This window comes from Poecilia reticulata, chromosome 22 (genome assembly GCF_904066995.2).
Source record: "Poecilia reticulata chromosome 22, P_reticulata-male-v2, whole genome shotgun sequence".
NCBI classification, from domain to species: Eukaryota; Metazoa; Chordata; class Actinopteri; order Cyprinodontiformes; family Poeciliidae; genus Poecilia; species Poecilia reticulata.
In genome coordinates, this window is record NC_088851.1 from 14,269,535 (window position 1) to 14,292,135 (window position 22,601).

Here is a 22,601-nt window from a genome sequence, read left to right on the forward strand (position 1 = left end):
AAGCAAATTATAAAATACAACCATTAATAAAAACAAAACCAAAAAAAAACACAGATAAGATTTATAAGACAGTACAAAGATAATTAATGGTTGTATGCTAGTTCAAACAAATGGGTTTTGAGTTTGGACTTAAAATATTGCAAAGACGCGGCTGAATGCTCTGCTCCCCATAGTGACAAGACGAGCAGGGGGAACGGTGAGATGGACAGAAGAGGATCTGAGGGGACGGGTGGGTGTGGCAATGTGAAGGAGGTCCGAGAGATATGAAGGTGTGAGGTTGTAAACTACTTTAAAAGTTAGAAGAAGTATTTTATAGTTGATGCGATATGTGATTGGAAGCCAATGGAGCTGTTGTAAAATAGGTAAGGCAGGCGTCAAGTGAAGTCTCCCTAAGTAGATGAAGTGTCCAGTTAGTAGAGTGTGTAGTTAAATATTGATATTAGTAGCTGTGTTTCCATTAATGTGTGCAAAACCTTTTCCATGTTATGCTAATGTCCAAAAACACAAGTTCGCAGAGGTGTTTCCATTCAATAAGACATGGAATTAAAACACACATAAACAAGTTTATTCATCTTAAAGCTTTGGAGTTACAACATCTAATATTTGAGATACTTGCGACTTGGCATATGCGGCGTTTTGGGAAATAGTAGTGTGCGATTTTACATAAGAGTTGAAGATACACTTTCAAATGACAATATTTGATGGGCTGTGTGATGCAGTGAGACCTCTGGTGGAGCCAGCTGAGTAATGTCAAACAACACCTGTTCCTACAAATAAGTGCATTGATGCTGAATACTTGCAGTGATGCGAAAACAAAAAAAGTTTCAGTTTTGGAAAAAGTAACATTTTTTATATGGCTGAAAAACCATCCTATCCTAGGACACAAATGTTTTATCAAAAATATTTAGATATTTTATCATTGCATTTCTTACTATATAATTTTATTTTCCTCAACAGCATTTAGAAACATTGAGTGGGGATTATTTTCTATTGATACCTCATACTCTTCATCCAACCCTGTGTGAGATATTTTTTGCTATAGCTCAGGAACGACCTCTACAAAGAATTGATTGAAGCTATTAGCAACCTTGCCCATAGTTTTCAATATCATTTAAGGAAATATTTTTGTAAAGTATGTTGGTTAGTACCATCTCTGATAATATTGTTTAATGCATTGCAGATTCCATTGATATTGTTTTTATTCTCCTCTAACTTCTTTTTAGTATTAATAATTTTTTTGTGATCTTTATTACATGAGATAGCTTATTCTTGTATAAGCTTTTGGAATTATCTCTTGTATTTTCTATTCTCTGTGCTAGGAATTTCCTTTAAAGTTGATTTTTTTAAACAGGCAGTTCTATTTGTATATACCTGTATCTTTTTGTAGTCCTTAATAGGATGGTACTTATTGTATAATGAAGTCAATATGCTCATTAATTTACTGTATGCCTTATATCTGAACTAAAAAAACTGGTAAAAAAGAGATCACTTAATAGTTTCCTTCTTTATTTAAAGTAAACTAAATTATTTAAGTAAGTCTGACTTTAATTTGTTATTTCAAACACTTAATGAATTAAGTTATAGAAACTTGGTTAGTTGAGTTGGTTAAACTTTATGAATTAAGTTGGAAGAACATAATAAATTGAGTTGATCAGACGTAGGATACAAAACTAGCACTGAACTCATTTGTTTCAAATAAAGTCAAAGTAAAATGTACTGTTAGATTAAAGATTTGTTACTTTTGAGTTAATTCAACATCAAAAACTAAGTTATTATCTCTAAGCCAAAAATAATTAAATGAGATGAATGTAAATAAGTCCATAGGATCAATTACAGCCCAAATACACTTTTAGAGTGTTTTGGCAAGAATTACTGTCAGAGCAGAAATAAGAAAATGGTTGTTGCAAAAAAAAGGAAACAAAGTAAGAGATAAAATTGTGCCTATTTACCTGAAGTTCAGTTTAGTGCATTATTCCAGATCATGGTAAAATAAATAAATAAATATGACTCCTCCCCTTTACTGTTTTTCAAAGGACACCTCACAGGTTTCACTTTATTAGTGTTTAGACTTCAACAGAATGGCAGCCTTGTTTTGTCAGTTCAGCTAACGTTCTTCTGCTTAACATTTAGCAGGTGCATTCAGGACAGAGCTGCTTTCCTGCTGTTCTCAAGTTTGTAGAGATCTCATCTTGAGAGAACAACAAAGTGAGTAGCTGCTTAATTTCTCCAACTTAATGTCTTTGGCTTTAATGTGCAAAATGAAGCACATTAGTGTGAAAATTAGTATATAAATGTTAATATTTGTAACAAATATATTCTTAATAAACATGTTATATTATTAATTGTAGGATTGGATTATGTTAGCAGTTTATTCAGCAGATTTTTTTCATTTAAGGTCAAAACATGGAACTTGGACATGATCAAGAAATTTATCAACAAATCAGAGATCTAACAAACAGTGACCCTGCAGCTGCAGCAAGAATGATCAATCAATATTTAGAACAGATAGATGACATTCAACTCAATATTGGCATCACAGGAGAAACTGGTTCTGGCAAGTCTTCATTTGTAAATGCCTTTAGAGGGATAAAGAACAACAATCAGCAAGCTGCACCTGTTGGTGTTAGAGAAACGTCAAAAAACGTTGGACCGTTTTTCCATCCAGACTACCCAAATGTCATCTTATGGGATCTTCCAGGCATTGGTTCAACCAAGTGGCCAACAGATGAATATGTGAATAAAATTAAGTTTGACACGTTTGACTTCTTCATCATCGTCTCAGACACTCTCTTTAGGGAAAATGACATGAAACTTGCTAAGGAGATCCAAAAAATGGGGAAAAGGTTCTATTTTGTTCGCTCAAAGATCGACCAAACCTTAAGCAACGAGAGAGAAAATGAGAACTTCAATGCAGAAAGAACTTTGGCTGTAATCAGAGATAGATGCATTCAAGGTGAGTATCACTTTCATCTTAAATAAAAACAATGCTTCAAGATACAGTATATCAACAAGAAGTTCAATGTGTTCAGGAAATCGTCTCATAAGAGATGTAAACAGACAAGCTAAACATTGTAGATCCAACTAATTACAGTTCAATTCAGTTTGAAATCTAATCAAAGAGTGTAAATTTAGATGTAGCTGACTTATTTTAAAGACTTCGATGTGTGTTGTTGTGAAAGTCAGTTGTATTCTAAATGGCATTATATCTTGTCTAAAATTCAGGTCTTCGGGATCAAGGATTTGAAGATCCACCGGTCTTCCTACTGTCCAGCTTTGAGTGGCATCAGCATGATTTCCCTCACTTACATGAGACCTTTAGAAGAGACCTTTTTGATCTCAAGAAATATGCGCTACTGTGTAAAATGGCTGCCATACACCTGGAGGTCATAAACAATAAGAAAGAGGCTTATAAACGTGGAATAAAGTATTATTGTGCTGCATCTGCACTTGGAGCAGCTGTTCCAATTCCTGGACTGTCAGTTGCTCTTGATCTTGGCATGATGGTTAAAGCTGTTAATGAGTATGTTGCAGGTTTTGGTCTTGATGCTTCATCACTGCATAGACTAGCTACTAGCACAGGAGTACCATATGATGAACTGAGATTTAGTATTCAGTCAGTTCTTGCTAATGGAGAAGTAACTAAAGACGTCATCCTGAAGCTGTTGACCCAACTTGGAAGCACATCTGTTTTATTAGCAACAGAGGAATGGGCCAGATTCATTCCATTTTTGGGAATCCCCATAGCATCAGCCCTTTCCTTTACAGCTACCCACAGAGCTCTGAATTTCTTCCTTGATGAGCTTGCTAATGAGGCACATAAGGTTTACAAGCAAGCCCTGGGGTTAAACAGAACCTAATGGTGAGAGTAAATGTCATTTCATCACACATTAATTCATTTTGTTGAAGAAAAGGCATTTGACTGCTTCGCAAAAAAAAAAGAAAAAAAAATGTCACAAAATCATAATCTGGCTGCACATCTTGATTGTTTTTGAAAATATTTTATTCTCATGTTGGAATGATATAACTCCACTACTCTGTGAAATAATGAGAAAATATTTCTATGAATATTTAATGAAGGAATAAACATGAACAATTTTACAGTGAATATACTGAATATACGTGTTGTTAGAAGATGAAGCTATAGGTATTAAAATATAATAGGTCTGAGTAATTAAACAACTCCCAACATAAATACATCAAATTTTAATCTACACACTTCTTGTTGACTAGGGATTTGTCATGACGTCTGGGTGTTTAGTGTTTTTAGTTGTGGGGTTTTGTGTTCCATGGATTTCCCAGGCTGGGAATTGAATCCAGGACCTTCTTGCTGCAAGGCAATAGTGCTGCCACTGTGCCACTCTGCAGCCTCGTGTCAATATTAAATACAAGAAAATTACAGTATGCTTGTGAAGTATATGGAAAAAATTTGACTACAATCTGCAAATGATTTACTAATATCTTGAAAGCAAGATGATCTCATTTTTACTGGCTTTATGTAAATTAATGATCAAATATATTATTTAGTGTATTATTGCTGAATCTAAAACAAAAACTGTAAATAATATTGTATAATTTAATATGAATAAATGTCTTTGCCTTCCTTGTAATCTGACTTTTGTGATACAGTCCTCTGGACCTTGCTGCAAGGTAACAGTACTGTTTACCAAATAATTCTTGAGTCAAATGTGAGGACACACACACACACACACACACACACGCACACACACACGCACGCACACGTGCACACGCACACACGCGCACACACACACACACACACACACACACACACACACACACACACACACACACACACACACACACACACACACAAAAACATTCTTTTCTTCTGTCTAAATCAAAAATACCAGTCTCCCTACTTTTAGTAGCAACTGATCATTCAGATGAGATCTGTGATAAGGAAAACCAGTCAATGCAGGTAATGAAACAATAGATTTGAAACTATTTCTGTCATTGGTGTGTTGATAACAAGACTACTGAAACGAATGCTGGGAAAAAGAACAAGGAAGCAGTAAAGCAATAAATCAGACTGTTTAGCTAATTTGACAATTAGCTAAACACCAACACGGGCAATATATTCTACTTTTTATTAGTTATACGTAAATTAGTTTTCCAAATCTATTATGCAATGCATTATTATTAATTCTAAAGCACATGCTGTAAATAATATTGTATCATTTAAGATAAATAAATGTCTTTGCCTTTCTTGAAAAATATTTGGCTTATCATTTTGGGAAGGTTGTTCATATTTGCAAAACTGACATTTATTTTTACGTAATGCAAATAGCAATGAATTATTCAAAGTTGTTTCTTTAAGATGAATCTTCCTTTTAAACTTTTTTGACTGCATCACATAGATGACAGCTTTCAGACACATATCTAAATCGGATCAGTTCCTAACAGTTTAGATTGTGAAAGTTTTAATTAAACCTTTTCCTTAAAGGGTTGTCCTTATTCTTTCATCAAGATGAGTCTGATTCAAAAAGAGTCATTTTATTCCCTTTCATGATCTAAGAACTTTGGGTCACATTGGCATGATAAGTGTCAACATGTTGTCAGGATGTTTCAACATAAGACCAATTCATTTCAATCCAGTTCAGGACAGTCCATTTATTTTGATGGTGTAGAGAGTGAAATTTAAAACTGCCTTTCTGATTGGATTAGACTGTATTAATTCAATTGAATTAAGCCCAACAACCAGTTATTGAAAACTCAATATGTCAAATAACAAAAACATGTCAGGCTCCTCCTCTGTATGCTTTCTAAGACCGCTTCCTTCAGGAGTTTCTCTCTAAAATAATTTTAATTGCAGAAGGAGTGTTTTTATCTTGAGGAGTGAAATCAACACGACATTTTTTGATCGGCATCTAAAAAGGCCCTTCTGCTCAAAAGTGAGTAGCTGCTTTATATATAAACATGTTTGATGTTTTGCAGTTTCCTCAGTAAAATAAGATTAACTATTGTGCGAATATTGTGTTAAGTCAATATTTGTAAAGTGATGAGTTACATCTTGTTGGTAGATTGTGTAATGTTATATACTATGTCAGGGACAGGTTTACATACAAACATTGTTTGGTTTTACAAAAAACAACCTCAGTGATTTCTAAAACTCCAACTAGTTGCACATGTTTACATTTGTTATTTTATTGGTATTGTATGCTATCTTTCTCGCTCACATACACACTACTAACATGTCGCACACGCACACAAATGCTATCTTTCTCGCACACAAGACTAAAGTTGCGCACACACACACAGTGCTAAGACTCGTTTTATGTTTGTGTGAGAGCGAGACTCGTTTTTTGAATGTGTGAGAATTGTCACGGAAGAGGCGGGGCATAATTTTTTGATCAACATGCGCATGCGTTGATCCTAAACTATAAGCTTCGATTGTTGACTCACTGTATGTTATATTACTTAGTATATTTGTGCTTTTAAATATATATAGAACTTTAAACTTTCTTGTAACTTAAATGTACTATAGAAATAAATAAATCTGATTGATTGATTAGAAATAGCAAAATTGCTGAAGTACAATCTGTCCACTGGGTGCCAGCATTACAGGAATTATTAACCGGTGCCAACTAGTGCCGAAGAAAGAGTCTGCTATACCGAACATGGCTAACTCTAGTTCAAAACGAGGCGGTATTGGACCGCAGTGAAGTTAGTTTCAAGTTGGATATTCGATATTCGAGCTCCGGGGAGTAGGGGCGTTTAGCTCAAGGTTGATCCGATTTATGAACGCTAATGTCCTCCGGGGGTTCTCCACAACACCCGGCCGCAGCGCACCAAGTGGACACATTGTACTACAGCAATTTTGCTATTTCTAATCAATCAATCAGATTTATTTCTATAGTACATTTAAGTTGCAAGAAAGTTTTATGTTCTATATATATTTAAAAGCACAAATATACTAAGTAATAGAACATACAGTGAGTCAACAATCGAAGCTTATAGTTTAGGATCAACGCATGCGCAGTTGATCAAAAAATTATGCCCCGCCTCTTCCGTGACAATTCTCACACATTCAAAAAACGAGTCTCGCTCTCACACATACATAAAACGAGTCTTAGCACTGTGTGTGTGCGCAACTTTAGTCTTGTGTATGTGAGAGAAACATTTGTGTGCGTGTGCGAGTTGTTAGTACAGTGTATGTGTGCGAGAAAGGTAGCATTTGTGTGCGTGTGAGAGTAAGATAGCATTTGTGTGTGCGACATGTTAGTACAGTGTATGTGTGCGAGAAAGGTAGCATTTGTGTGCGTGTGCGAGAAAGATAGCATTTGTGTGTGCGACATGTTAGTACAGTGTATGTGTGCGAGAAAGATAGCTTTTGTGTGTGTGCGACATGTTAGTAGTGTGTATGTGAGCGCGAAAGATAGCATTTGTGTGCGTGTGCGAGTTGTTAGTACAGTGTATGAGTGCGAGAAAGATAAAATGTGTGTGCGTGAGACATTTTAGTAGTGAGTATACGCAATTTGAGTATTTTTTGAGTGTGCGTGATGTTTTTTTGGAGTATGCGTGATGTTTTTTCAGGGAGGGCCCTTTATATACAGGCAGCCAGCGCCACAACCAGATTCAGGCACTTGTGTGGTGCGTTCAAAGCCTACAGGGCATACTGCCACATAAGAATAGGTATTGCCTTTTAGAGTGTTCTAGGTAGGCAGTACCCTGCCGTACCCCTTTACTTGCACCCCTGCATGTATCCAACAGCGTTACTCATTTCAATGTGTTGATTTTGGGGAAAACTGTACAAAGTTCTTTGCGTTTTGCTGATTTGTTGCCATAATTCTAACACACCTGCGCAGCTCTGCCCAGCAGATGGTCTCCGTCGCTGCAGCACATGTGTAAACCCAGCGCGAGCTTCTTAGCGCTCATGTTAAGTTCAAAGGCAGCTTGGAAATCGGGTTACGACGTGTTAACAACGGATTAAACAGTTTTAACTGCTGAAAAAAAGTGACAGAAGGCACAGATATGGGAAGTGCGGAAGCCCCTACTGTATCAAATCGACATGGGAATAACAGAGAGTTGGCCATTTTAAGGTATTAACAACAAACAGCTTACTGTCCAATGGGGGCGCGGCTGACTCTATGGGCGGGCCAGCCGAGAAACAAAGGATCATTTGACCTTCTTCTTGCTGTCATAACAAGAGGAAGGTCTTGTGATAAGAGGAAGTGCTGAGCCTGAACCTGTTTTTAGAGCAACATTCCCATCTTCATTTGGTTTGATTTGCATTTAACAGAATCATGTTTTTAAAATTGAACAAGGACAAAAAAAACACAAAAAAAAACTGTCAACGACTTTACAGTAGGACGTTCTGAGCCTTAGCCGGTTTTCAGAGCAACATTCCCATCTTCATTTGGTTTGATTTGCATTCAACATTACTGTGTTTTCGAAACTGAACAAGGAAAAATGCCTGTATTTGTTTTTATTAAAAATTTTACCTATGTTCTGAACGATATTCAGAGGTACCAACCTTAAAATACTTTGTAAGTTGAATAAACAGATGTGACAGAATTCCATACATGCATGTGAATACACCCCCCAGTCCACTCCTGGTTCTTATTTCCAGAGGTTAGTAGAGCACAGTGCTATTCCTGTCTAATTGTCTGAACTAAAAGAAAACCTGGTAAAAAAGAAATCGTTTAATAGTTTTCTTCTTTATTTAAAGTAAACTACATTATTTGAGTAAGACTGACTTTAATTTGTCATTTTAAACACTTAATGGATTAAGTTATAGAAACTTGGTAAATTGAGTTGGTTAAACTTTATGAATTAAGTTGGAAGAATATAATAAATTGAGTTGGTCAGACGTAAGATACAAAACTAGCATTGAACTCATATGCTTCAAATAAAGTCAAAGTAAAATGTACTGTTAGGTTAAAGATTTGTAACTTTTAAGTTAATTGAACATCAAAAAGTAAGTTTTTATTGCTAAGCCAAAAATAATTAAATGAGATGAATGTAAATAAGTCCATAGGATCAATTACAGCCCAAATACACTTTTAGAGTGTTTTAACAAGAATTACTGTGAGAGCAGAAATAAGAAAATGGTTGTTGTAAAAAAAAAAAAAAAGGAAACAAAGTAAGAGATAAAATTGTGCCTATTTACTTGAAGTTCAGTTTAGTGCATTATTCCAGATCATGGTAAAAAAAAATAAATAAATATGACTCCTCCCCTTTACTGTTTTTCAAAGGACACCTCACAGGTTTCACTTTACTAGTGTTTAGACTTCAACAGAATGGCAGCCTTGTTTTGTCAGTTCAGCTAACGTTGTTCTGCTTAACATTTAGCAGGTGCATTCAGGACAGAGCTGCTTTCCTGCTGTTCTCAAGTTTGTAGAGATCTCATCTTGAGAGAACAACAAAGTGAGTAGCTGCTTAATTTCTCCAACTTAATGTCTTTGGCTTTAATGTGCAAAATGAAGCACATTAGTGTGAAAATTAGTATATAAATGTTAATATTTGTAACAAATATATTCTTAACCATGTTATATTATTAATTGTAGGATTGGATTATGTTAGAAGTTTATTCAGCAGATTTTTTTCATTTAAGGTCAAAACATGGAACTTGGACATGATCAAGAAATTTATCAACAAATCAGAGATCTAACAAACAGTGACCCTGCAGCTGCAGCAAGAATGATCAATCAATATTTAGAACAGATAGATGACATTCAACTTAATATTGGCATCACAGGAGAAACTGGTTCTGGCAAGTCTTCATTTGTAAATGTCTTTAGAGGGATAAAGAACAACAATCAGCAAGCTGCACCTGTTGGTGTTAGAGAAATGTCAAAAAACGTTGGACCATTTCTCCATCCAGACTACCCAAATGTCATCTTATGGGATCTTCCAGGCATTGGTTCAACCAAGTGGCCAACAGATGAATATGTGAATAAAATTAAGTTTGACACGTTTGACTTCTTCATCATCGTCTCAGACACTCTCTTTAGGGAAAATGACATGAAACTTGCTAAGGAGATCCAAAAAATGGGGAAAAGGTTCTATTTTGTTCGCTCAAAGATCGACCAAACCTTAAGCAACGAGAGAGAAAATGAGAACTTCAATGCAGAAAGAACTTTGGCTGTAATCAGAGATAGATGCATTCAAGGTGAGTATCACTTTCATCTTAAATAAAAACAATGCTTCAAGATACAGTATATCAACAAGAAGTTCAATGTGTTCAGGAAATCGTCTCATAAGAGATGTAAACAGACAAGCTAAACATTGCAGATCCAACTAATTATGGTTCAATTCAGTTCGAAATCTAATCAAACAGTGTAAATTTAGATGTAGCTGACTTATTTTAAAGACTTCGATGTGTGTTGTTGTGAAAGTCAGTTGTATTCTAAATGGCATTACATCTTGTCTAAAATTCAGGTCTTCGGGATCAAGGATTTGAAGATCCACCGGTCTTCCTACTGTCCAGCTTTGAGTGGCATCAGCATGATTTCCCTCACTTACATGAGACCTTTAGAAGAGACCTTTTTGATCTCAAGAAATATGCGCTGCTGTGTAAAATGGCTGCCATACACCTGGAGGTCATAAACAATAAGAAAGAGGCTTATAAACCTGGAATAAAGTATTATTGTGCTGCATCTGCAATTGGAGCAGCTGTTCCAATTCCTGGACCGTCAGTTGCTCTTGATCTTGGCATGATGGTTAAAGCTGTTAATGAGTATGTTGCAGGTTTTGGTCTTGATGCTTCATCACTGCATAGACTAGCTACTAGCACAGGAGTACCATATGAATATCTAAGATTTAGTATCCAGTCAGTTCTTGCTAATGGAGAAGTAACTAAAGATGTCATCCTGAAGCTGTTGACCCAACTTGGAAGTACATCTGTTTTATTAGCAACAGAGGAATGGGCCAGATTCATTCCATTTTTGGGAATCCCCATAGCATCAGCCCTTTCCTTTACAGCTACCCACAGAGCTCTGAATTTCTTCCTTGATGAGCTTGCTAATGAGGCACATAAGGTTTACAAGCAAGCCCTGGGGTTAAACAGAACCTAATGGTGAGAGTAAATGTCATTTCATCACACATTAATTCATTTTGTTGAAGAAAAGGCATTTGACTGCTATATATATATATATATATATATATATATATCACAAAATCATAATCTGGCTGCACATCTTGATTGTTTTTGATTATTTTTTTATATTGCTTTGTTACAGCGTTAATTTCTTCTAATTTGCTTCTCATGTTGGAATGATATAACTCCACTACTCTGTGAAATAATGAGAAAATATTTCTATGAATATTTAATGAAGGAATAAACATGAACAATTTTACAGTTTACAGTGAATATGCTGAAATACAACCACATCTAAGAATATTCCCCCAGTGTGTTCGTGTTGTTTGAAGATGAAGCTATAGGTATTAAAATATAATAGGTCTGAGTAATTAAATAATTCCCAACATAAATACATCAAATTTTAATCTACACACTTCTTGTTGACTAGCGATTTGTCATGACGTCTGGGTGTTTAGTGTTTTTAGTTGTGTGGTTTTGTGTTCCATGAATTTCCCAGGCCGGGAATTGAATCCAGGACCTTCTTGCTGCAAGGCAATAGTGCTGCCACTGTGCCACTCTGCAGCCTCGTGTCAATATTAAATACAAAAAAATTACAGTATGCTTGTGATGTATACGGAAAAAATTTGTCGACAATCTGCAAATGATTTACTAATATCTTGAAAGCAAGATGATCTCATTTTTACTGGCTTTGTGTAAATTAATGATCAAATATATTATGTAGTGTATTATTGCTGAATCTAAAACATAAACTGTAAATAATATTGTATAATTTAATGTGAATAAATGTCTTTGCCTTCCTTGTAATCTGACTTTTGTGATACAGTCCTCTGGACCTTGCTGCAAGGTAACAGTACTGTTTACCAAATAATTCTTGAGTCAAATGTGAGGACACACACACACACACACACACACACACACACACACACACACACACACGCACACACGCGCACACACACACACACACACACACACACACACACACACACACACACACACACACACACACACACACACACACACACACAAAAAACATTCTTTTCTTCTGTCTAAATCAAAAATACCAGTCTCCCTACTTTTAGTAGCAACTGATCATTCAGATGAGATCTGTGATAAGGAAAACCAGTCAATGCAGGTAATGAAACAATAGATTTGAAACTATTTCTGTCATTGGTGTGTTGATAACAAGACTACTGAAACGAATGCTGGGAAAAAGAACAAGGAAGCAGTAAAGCAATAAATCAGACTGCATCATTTGACAATAGCTAAACACCAACGGGCAATATATTCTACTTTTTATTAGTTATACGTAAATTAGTTTTCCAAATCTATTATGCAATGCATTATTATTAATTCTAAAGCACATGTTGTAAATAATATTGTATAATTTAAGATAAATAAATGTCTTTGCCTTTCTTGAAAAATATTTGGCTTATCATTTTGGGAAGGTTGTTCATGTTTGCAAAACTGACATTTGTTTTTACGTAATGCAAATAGCAATGAATTATTCAAAGTTGTTTCTTTAAGATGAATCTTCCTTTTAAACTTTTTTGACTGCATCACATAGATGACAACTTTCAGACACATATCTAAATCGGATCAGTTCCTAACAGTTTAGATTGTGAAAGTTTTAATTAAACCTTTTCCTTAAAGGGTTGTCCTTATTCTTTCATCAAGATGAGTCTGATTCAAAAAGAGTCATTTTATTCCCTTTCATGATCTAAGAACTTTGGGTCACATTGGCATGATAAGTGTCAACATGTTGTCAGGATGTTTCAACATAAGACCAATTCATTTCAGTTCAGGACAGTCCATTTATTTTGATGGTGTAGAGAGTGAAATTTAAAACTGCCTTTCTGATTGGATTAGACTGTATTAATTCAATTGAATTAAGCCCAACAACCAGTTATTGAAAACTCAATATGTCAAATAACAAAAACATGTCAGGCTCCTCCTCTGTATGCTTTCTAAGACCGCCTCCTTCAGGAGTTTCTCTCTAAAATCATTTTAATTGCAGAAGGAGTGTTTTTATCTTGAGGAGTGAAATCAACACGACATTTTTTGATCGGCATCTAAAAAGGCCCTTCTGCTCAAAAGTGAGTAGCTGCTTTATATATAAACATGTTTGATGTTTTGCAGTTTCCTCAGTAAAATAAGACTAACTATTGTGCGAATATTGTGTTAAGTCAATATTTGTAAAGTGATGAGTTACATCTTGTTGGTAGATTGTGTAATGTTATATACTATGTCAGGGACAGGTTTACATACAAACATTGTTTGGTTTTACAAAAAACAACCTCAGTGATTTCTAAAACTCCAACAAGTTGCACATTTTTACATTTGTTATTTTATTGGTATTGTATTTCAGAGAATCAGAAATGTACAGACTCAAAAATATACTGCTAATATACCGATCCTATATTGCCATATTTAACCATACACACTAAACCTTGTGTTGAATTAAATAAAACAGGCTAACATTAAGATTTTGAAATGGTCCCAACCTAAAGTAAAGTTTGTGGCAGGAAATCAACCAGAAATATACAAGATATATGCCAGAAGATAGGTGATAAATACTAAAACTGAATGATTTCTTAGATAAGTGAAGAAGAAAAAATAATAAAAATATTTGTGCAGGTGAGTATGTACAGTGCCATAAAATATTCCCCCATTCCCCCATGATTTTTTTTTGTTATTAAAGTAAATTTGAGCAAAATGCACTTTTCAAATTGTTAGTTTATTTCTAAAGGAATCTCTTTGTACGTAATTTTCTCTTGCATCAAATATGTGGTGGTACAAAAATTGTTGACAACAGTTGGCAAAAAGTCTTGCATCACTGTGAAGTCCAATTTTTCTTAGCTTCCTAAAGAGCTAAAAAAATGAATAATCTTGGGTCATGCAGCATTCTTGTGCTGCATGACCAAAATCTGAAAACGTTTGTGCACATATAGCTGAACATTTTTAATCATACGTTACTGACTTTGTTTTTAATATGCCCCTGACTGCCTTTTTTAGATTGGGACATGATTTGTTGTACTTTGAGACCTCTTAGCTTATATCAAGTTCTGTCTTAGCGATTTCTTCACTCTGCTAATTACATAAAAATCAGGCACTGTGGCAGATGAACCTGAACCAAAAATAACATGTAACTCATGTTTTAACATGAGGGTTCAGTAAAATTTTAAATAGGTTAGCTTGAACAGCTTTTTCCAATAATAAATAAAATCACTTGGAAACTGCTATTTGTATTTTCTCACATGTTTGATAGACTGAAACATTCAAGTGTGACAAAAAACAATATAGAATAAATTGTTAAGGGGGGTTATGTTTCACAACATACTTTGGCGAGTCTCTCTGTATGTTTGTGACCTTTTGTGGATTAGATAAAATCCACAAAGTTAAAACCCATAAATTAAACTTGTGCACCCAATTCATATTTGTAACTTGGCCCATGATTCTCATTAGGTGTGTGACTTCATGCCATGCAGTGTCAGATTGACATGAATATTAAGTCTTTGTTCTGTTACCAAATATAATATCTTAATGATGTTAAAAACATGTTTCTCTTCTATTTAAGGTTCAACATGGATGGTCCACTTGATCGAGAAATAAATGAACAAATTCGAGCAATGTTAGAAAACGACCTCGCTGCTGCTATAGAAAAAAATCAGAGAATATTCAGAAGAGACAGATAGCATTCCACTAAACATTGCCGTTACAGGAGAACCTGGCACTGGCAAATCAACATTTGTCAATGCTTTTAGAGGGATAAATAACAATGGTGAGGGAGCTGCACCTACTGGTTGTGAAAACACAACCACAAATCCTACGTCATATCGTCATCCAGACTACAATAAAGTCATCATTTGGGATCTTCCTGGTATTGGTTCGACCATGTGGCCAGCAGATAAATATGTGGAGCTGTTACAACCCCACCCTAAAATCCCTAAAGTAAATTGTGGCACTGGGCTTTAACATAAAACAAAAAGTAATCCGAACAGTTAAAAAGTAATCCGAACAGTTGATGAGTAACAAAAATATAATTTATTTTACAAGTCCGCTAAAACAAGTACAGGAGGGAAAAAAGAAAAAAAAAACACAGGGGAGCTTTAAGCTTCAGGGTCTCCAAGGCCAAAATAATAAACAAAACACCCCCTTGCAACTATAAAATAAAACAACCACTTTCTAAAGAGAACTAAAAGAAAATACAAAACCTAAACTCCCTTACCAACACAAAAACAGGAGAAAATGGGTTACAACAAAAATGGCAGAGAACCCCTACCAGCTTCCACCTTCTTGGATAAGTTACAGAGTTGCTCACAGCAAACTTAAGTCGGTCCACACACACAAAGCTCTCAAGCAGAGTCACAGCTCATGGCCCAGGTCAAACAAAAGGAGAGAGAGAGATCTGGCATCTCCAGCTTGCTGCTTATATATAGCGGCTGACGAGCCCCAACACACTTCACCTGCAGCAATCAGGCAGAGCTGAAACAAAAAAACACAGAGCTCTCTCAAAAAAAGAGAGCCCCTAGAGGTCAGTGACCGTAACACCCTCCCCCATAAAATCCTTCATGAAATGAAGACATCTTTAAGTTACATCTGTAATGCATTGAGATAAGCAGCCTTACATCCTGGAAAGTACATCAGCAATTATGTTTTCAGACCCTTTCTTATGCCTGATGTCCAGGTTATATTCTTGGGCCAACAAAGCCCATCGCATTAACCGCTGGTTGTGGTTATACATGCGATTCAGGAAGACTAGGGGGTTGTGGTCCGTATAGACTATAACAGGACTGGTTGAACACACATAACTTCAAAATGCTGCAAAGCTAGTAGCATGGCCAATGTTTCTTTCTCGATTGTGGAATAGTTCAATTGATGAGATTTGAACTTAGCTGAGTAGTAGGAAACTGGATGACTGATTTCATCTGGTCCATCTTGGAGCAACACCGCTCCAGCCCCAGTGGCGCTGGCATCCACTTCCAATTTGAAGGGCTTGTTGAAATCTGGAGCTGCTAATACAGGAGCATAAAAAGGACTTTGCACAGTCAAATGCATGTTGACATTCAGTAGTCCACACAAAGGGTTCCTTTGGACTACACAGATTTGTCAGAGGAGCCACCACCATTGAGAAGTTCCTGCAGAAACACCTATAATAGCCAACTAAACCCAAGAACCGCCGGAGCTCACGTCTGGTGGTGGGCACAGGGTAGCTTAGGATAGCCTCCACCTTTGCATTTACTGGACGTACCTGGCCATGGCCCACTTCCTTTCCAAGGTAGGTCACCACTGCTTTGGCAAACTCACATTTTGCCAGGTTCAAGGTGAGTGAGGCTTGAGCTAGACGAGCAAACACAGTTTTCAAGGTGTTAATATGATCAGTCCAGGATGATGAATAATTACGACGTCATCCAGGTAGATTACAGTTCTTAATGTCTCCTAAAATAGTGTTCATCAGCCGCTGGAAAGTAGCTGGTGCATTTCGCATTCCAAATGCCATCACTGTATATTGTAGGAAGTAGTCTGGTGTGACAAAAGCTGAAATGTCAGAAGCTCTGGCAGTCAGGGGAACTTGCCAGTACCTCTTGAGCAGATCTAATTTGGTTATATAGGTTGCTGCACCAATGCTGTCTATGCAGTCTTCCATACGAGGCAATGGATGCGAATCAGGGACTGTAACGGCATTTACTCTTCGAAAGTCTGTACAGAAGCGTTGAGAACCATCTGACTTTGGTGTCAGAAGACATGGAGAACTCCAGGAGCTATGACTTTGCTTAGCCAAACCATTTTCCAGTAAATACTGAACCTCCTTTTTCATCATTTCCCTCTTGACTGGGGGACAGCGGTACGCATGCTGCTTAATGGGGGATGCATCACCCACGTCAATGTCATGCTCCAGTACTGAGGTCTTAGAGGGCACATCTCCAAAAAGCGCAGGGTACAGCTGGATCAGTCCTTTCACCTCCTCCTTCTCACCCCTGGGAAGATAGGACAGATATGCATCCAAGGACTCAAGAATGATAGAGTTTGAAAACCTACCACAGTGGCCTTCACACTTTTTCAAACCGTCATGGTGGACATCTCCAAGCACAAGAGTAATTGATGCAGGTTTTGTAGAGTTCTCACCACACGTGTCCTTGCAATCATTTTCTCTGGAATGAAACAACTTCAACATATTGATATGACACAGACGCGTTTGGCGCCTCCTATCAGGAGTATGAACAATGTAGTCTGTGTCACTGACTTTGCTTTTTACCACATATGGGCCAGCAAACTGGGCTGAAAGAGACGGCCCAGGTGTGGGCACCAACATGAGCACTTTGTCACCTGGTTCAAACGACCGCTGTGCAGTCTTTTTGTCATATAGATGTTTCATTTTTCCTTGGGCAGCCGACAAAGACTCTCTTGCTATCGAACAAGCATGATATAGACGTTCCCGACACTGTGTGACAAACTCAAGAACGTTGGATTGCGGCTGCGTCTCAGCAGACAGGAGTTGTTCTTTCAGAACCTTCAGTGGTCCTCTGACACTATGCCCAAAAACCAGCTCAGCAGGGCTAAAACCTAGAGACTCCTGTTTAGCCTCTCTGGCTGCAAACAGCAGAAAAGGGAGTCCTTCATCCCAGCTTTTGTCCGTTTCATGACAATATTTGCGCATCATGGCCTTGATAGTCTGATGCCATCTTTCTAGAGCGCCTTGTGACTGGGGATGGTAAGGACTAGAGGGAATGTGTTTAATGCCAAAAGACTGTAGTGTCTGCTGGAAAATTTTGGACAGAAAGTTGCTGCCTTGGTCAGTTTGTATAACTTTAGGCAGACCAAAAGTTGCAAAAAACTTCAAAAGGGCTTTTGTTATGGTAGGCGCTGTGATTTTTCTTAGTGGAATGGCTTCAGGGAAACGAGTGGCAGCACACATGACAGTCAAGAGAAACTGGTTACCAGCCTTTGTTCTGGGCAGGGGACCCACACAGTCCACCAGGACACGCTCAAAAGGCTCACCAACTGCAGGAATGGGCTTAAGGGGAACAGGTGGCACCTCTGATTAGGTTTACCCACTATTTGGCAAACTTTACATGTTCTACAGAACCTGGCAACATCTTTCTTCAGGCCTGGCCAAAAGAAATGTTGTAGAATACGGTCATGGGTTTTAGTGATTCCCAAGTGACCCGACCATGAGTGGTCATGTGCCAACTGCAGTATTTGTTCCCGATAACCTTGAGGAATGACAATTTGCTGTACTACTCCCAACCTGCTGTTGCAAGGCAGGCCTTGAGATCCATTTTCTCATAAGTAATCCATTCTCCACATAAAACTTATGGGTTTTATCACTATTTATTGAATCACTCACCCCTTCAAAACATTTAGTGAGCGTTTCATCACTTTTCTGATCTTGGCTCAAACTCTCACGTGATATTGATAGCGGGAGAAAAGCCTCAGTCTTTGGAGTGAAGTTGTCCTTGAAAGGCGCCGATTCTGAAAAGTCCTCTGCCGGCAGCTTGTCCTCCATCAAAGCAAAACCAAGAACAGAGTCATCCAAGCTTACTTCCTTCAGCTTGCGAGCTTGAGACCTGGTAAGAGCACTGACAGCAAACACATCAGGATGGGACTTCAACATCTCATCTTCACCCATCATGCAACTGGGATTATCACCACCTCAGGAATAGGAAGTACCTTGTCTCCAGCAAGATCATTCCCATTATAAATTCAACTCCCTGAACAGGGAATGAGTTTCTCACCGCAACTTTGAAGAATCCAGAGGCCAACTTGGATTTTAGGTAAACATGATGTAGAGGTGCCGGTACATACGCCATTCCAATTCCTTGTACTATTGTACTTGCATTACAGGAGGTGTCAGCGTTGAATGGCAGAAGGCTGGACAGAATAAATGACTGGGAACCGCCAGTGTCCCTCAGTATCCTCACTGGTTTCTCATCCTCTGGAAATCCTGTTAGGGAGACAAGACCATCAAAAATGAAGGGCTTGAAACAGTCATCAGGTTCACTCAGGTTTGAGAGATCTGGGGAGGATCTCAGGGTTTTGACTAGGCCAACCCTTTAGCTGGTTTGGTGGTTGGGGTGCCTGTTTACGTTTCAGGGCCAAACAGTCAGAAACAATGTGCCCCATTTTATGACAATAAAAGCATTGCCTCTCCGATTTGGAAGTTGGAGCGTTCTTAACCTGAGATTGTGGCACATCTTTCCATGTCTTGTCACGAGAAGGTTGGTCAGATTTACACACAAAAACATTTTTGTGAGTAAGGGCAAATTCTTCAGCCAGAACAGCAGCCTCTTGTAAGGTAGTAGCTTTTGCTCATTCAGGTACAACACTGTACGATCTGGAAGGCAGTTTTTGAACTCCTCCAACAATACCAACTCACGTAGTAAACTAAAGTCAGTAGCTTTAGTTGCCTGGCACCATCTGTCAAATAGCATTCCTTTTTCTCTTGCAAATTCAACAAATGTTTGTGCAGTTGATTTTCTTAAGGCTCTGAACCGTTGCTGTATGCCTCAGGTACCAGCTCATATGCCCGGAGTATGGCAGCTTTAACTTTGTTATACACAAGACTGTCTTCTATGTGAGTGCTGCACTACTTCCTGTGCTTTACTCAGTTTGCACTGCAACAAAAGGGACCAAACGTCTGTGGGCCAGTGAAGGGCAACAGCAATACGTTCAAACGCATTAAAATAGGCTTCCACCTCCGTCTCTCGGAATGGTGGAACCAGGGCAATATTTTTGCTAATGTCAAATGTAGAAGGTGCTAAAGAAGAGCAAGGTTCATCTGGTGAAATACTGACATTGTCTTCATCTCTACCAGAATCTGTAGTGAGAACATGGGTTGGTTTCTGAGACTGTAGCTCCAGTTGACGCATTTTAATGGCAGTTTCAGCTTCAATTTGTCTGCATTTAAGCTGGAACTCAAATTCATCCTTCCGTTCCCGTTCCTTAGCTTCAAGTTCTAGACGAACTAGACGTACCTTCAAACGTGCCTCAACACTGGGATTTGAGGATTCAATAGAGAAGGGCTCAAACCGTGGGAGAGAGGCTGGTGGTTTATCCCCCCTGGCTTGGTAGCAGCAGGTGGCGTCTTTCCTCCTTCCTCAGCACAAACCTCAGGAATGATCAGGACTTCCAGGAAAGGTGGTCTCTTCTTTGTCCACATCCACTGCGAGTACTCCTTTCTCAACTAAGCTACTAAAGACAAGAGATTTTAAGTCACGTTTGAGCAGAGACTTAGACACATGGATACCCAAGTATGAAGCGATTTCATATAAATCATCTTTTCTACAGACATCAAACTGTTGTACAGTAGGATTACTCAAAAATTCTTCCAAATTAAACTGTGCCATGTTCAAAAATAATCCCGGACGAGCCCCCACTTATGTTACAACCCCACCCTAAATTCCTAAAGTAAATTGTGGCACTGGGCTTTAACATAAAACAAAAAGTAAACCGAAGGGTTGATGAGGAACAAAAATAATAATTTATATAAAAGTCGCTAAAACAAGTACAGGAGAGAAAAAAAAAACACAGGGGAGCTTTAAGCTTCAGGGTCTCCAAGGCCAAAATAATAAACAAAACACCCCCTTACAACTATAAAATAAAACAACCACTTTCTAAAGAGAACTAAAAGAAAATACAAAACCTAAACTCCCTTACTAACCAAAAACAGGAGAAAACAGGTTACAACAAAAATGGCAGAGAACCCCTACCAGCTTCCACCTTCTTGGATAAGTTACAGAGTTGCTCACAGCAAACTTAAGTCGGTCCACACACACAAAGCTCTCAAGCAGAGTCACAGCTCATGGCCCAGGTCAAACAAAAGGAGAGAGAGAGAGATCTGGCATCTCCAGCTTGCTGCTTATATATAGCGGCTGACGAGCCCCAACACACTTCACCTGCAGCAATCAGGCAGAGCTGAAACAAAAAACACAGAGCTCTCTCAAAAAAAGAGAGCCCCTAGAGGTCAGTGACCGTAACAGGAGCGTATTGAACTAGAGAAGTTTGACTTCTTTATCATCCTCTCAGCTGATCGGTTCAGAGAAAATGACGTGAAACTGGTCAAAGAGATCCAAAAGATGGGGAAGAAGTTCTACTTTGTTCGTTCAAAGGTCAGCTATAATTTAAGGGATGAAGAACGAAGTCAGATGGATTTTACAGAAGAAAAGGTTCTGGAAACAATCAATGAGGACTGCATGAAAGGTGACTCAACAGTTTACACAGGACATGTATCAGAAATATCTTTACATCTAATTTTGATAACGTTTATAGGCACTGTAAACTTTAACTAAAGTGATGTTTACATGTCATATATCATTTGTTTTCCAAATAAATATTGTTGTGTCCTCTCTATTACTCAGGGCTCAAAGAGCAGGGAATTGAGTCTCCTCAAGTTTTCCTTCTGCGTTTCCCTGATGTCAGTCTGCAGGGTCTGAAGGAATTAAAGACCACATTCGAGGAAGAACTTCCTGACCTCAAGAGGCATGCTCTGTGTTTGGACATGGATAACCTTTACCTGCAGGTCTTAAACAATAAGAAAGAAAACTTTCGGGCCAAAATAAAATATTATTCTCTTATCTCTGCAACTGGAGCCATCTTTCCAGTTCCACTGCTTTCTGCTGGTGTTGATCTGAGCTCGATGTGTTTAGCATTTAGACAAAGCCTTGTTGAGTTTGGCCTTGATACTTCTTCGCTGAAGAAACTACATGCTGCCACAGGCATATCATGTAATGATGAAATTACCAACCTAAAATTCAACAACAAACTTTTAAAGAGCTCTTTTATCTTGATCCATGTTGCAAATACATCTGTAATAGCATCAACGAAAGAGGGTGTTGTTTCAAGGTTAAGAATACTAGTTGCTCCTATACTGTCCTTTACAACAACATATGTTGCTCTAAATGGTTTCGTCACTGAGCTTGCTGAGAAATCACACAGGGTTTTCAAAAGGGCCCTGGGGTTGAACACCTAGTGCTCATGCTACAGAGATGGTTCATTTACAGCAGGTACAATGAAATCTGCAAAAATAAATATGTAAAGCTAAATGCTAGATCAGCTACATTTTCTTTTTTGTCCTTAGATCATATAATGTTATAATGATATGTCATAAAGCTACAGTGTGTGAAATACTGCCATCTAGTGGAATATTAGAAAATTGCAATTTCTTAAATATTTGATGTAACTTTTGTCATACATGTAAAAATTGAAATTTGGCATGTATTGAGTTGAGCAACTTTCAATTAACTTTGATTTGTGAAGATAATAATAAAACTATCCCTTCTAACAATTTTCTCATGATAATGAATGACTTTCCTCCAATTATTGCACCATCATGATGAGGCTTGTTTTGAAGGGAGGGGAAGAGTTGAAACTTGAAACATTCATTTGGGAGGGAAAATGATGAGCATGATTAGAAATGATCAACTATAAGGATGGCTAATTTGGAGATAGAGTAAGAGAGAAAAGGTTAAGATTGTTTGGATATATTCTGATTAGATATAACAGATACACCATTGAAGGTTGAACTGTCAGGCTCCATCTCCACCAT

The 22,601-nt window shown here is 37.7% G+C and overlaps 3 protein-coding genes across 3 annotated transcripts; all 3 read left to right on the forward strand.

Moving 5' to 3' along the window:
* Positions 1–2,429: 2,429 nt before the first annotated feature.
* On the forward strand, positions 2,430–3,857 carry LOC103458723 (interferon-inducible GTPase 5-like). Its single transcript, XM_008399723.2, has 2 exons — positions 2,430–2,953; positions 3,223–3,857. Exons 1-2 carry the CDS (start codon positions 2,482–2,484, stop codon positions 3,855–3,857), a joined length of 1,107 nt encoding a protein of 368 aa, XP_008397945.2. The 5' UTR covers positions 2,430–2,481.
* A 5,800-nt stretch (positions 3,858–9,657) lies between these two features.
* Positions 9,658–11,033, forward strand: LOC145550066 (interferon-inducible GTPase 5-like). The gene is made up of 2 exons (XM_081603502.1): positions 9,658–10,129; positions 10,399–11,033. Exons 1-2 carry the CDS (start codon positions 9,658–9,660, stop codon positions 11,031–11,033), a joined length of 1,107 nt encoding a protein of 368 aa, XP_081459628.1.
* A 1,152-nt stretch (positions 11,034–12,185) lies between these two features.
* Positions 12,186–22,166, forward strand: LOC103458722 (interferon-gamma-inducible GTPase 10-like). Its single transcript, XM_081603503.1, has 4 exons — positions 12,186–12,191; positions 14,717–14,971; positions 20,004–20,009; positions 21,040–22,166. Exons 1-4 carry the CDS (start codon positions 12,186–12,188, stop codon positions 21,343–21,345), a joined length of 573 nt encoding a protein of 190 aa, XP_081459629.1. The 3' UTR covers positions 21,346–22,166.
* Positions 22,167–22,601: the final 435 nt, after the last annotated feature.

Excerpts from the sequence above, each read along its gene's own strand:
- LOC103458723 (XM_008399723.2), top strand. The coding sequence starts at position 2,482 with ATGATCAATCAATATTTAGAACAGATAGATGACATTCAACTCAATATT. Across the intron at positions 2,954-3,222 it reads CAGAGATAGATGCATTCAAG|GTCTTCGGGATCAAGGATTT; the intron begins GTGAGTATCACT and ends TCTAAAATTCAG.
- LOC145550066 (XM_081603502.1), top strand. The coding sequence starts at position 9,658 with ATGATCAATCAATATTTAGAACAGATAGATGACATTCAACTTAATATT. Across the intron at positions 10,130-10,398 it reads CAGAGATAGATGCATTCAAG|GTCTTCGGGATCAAGGATTT; the intron begins GTGAGTATCACT and ends TCTAAAATTCAG.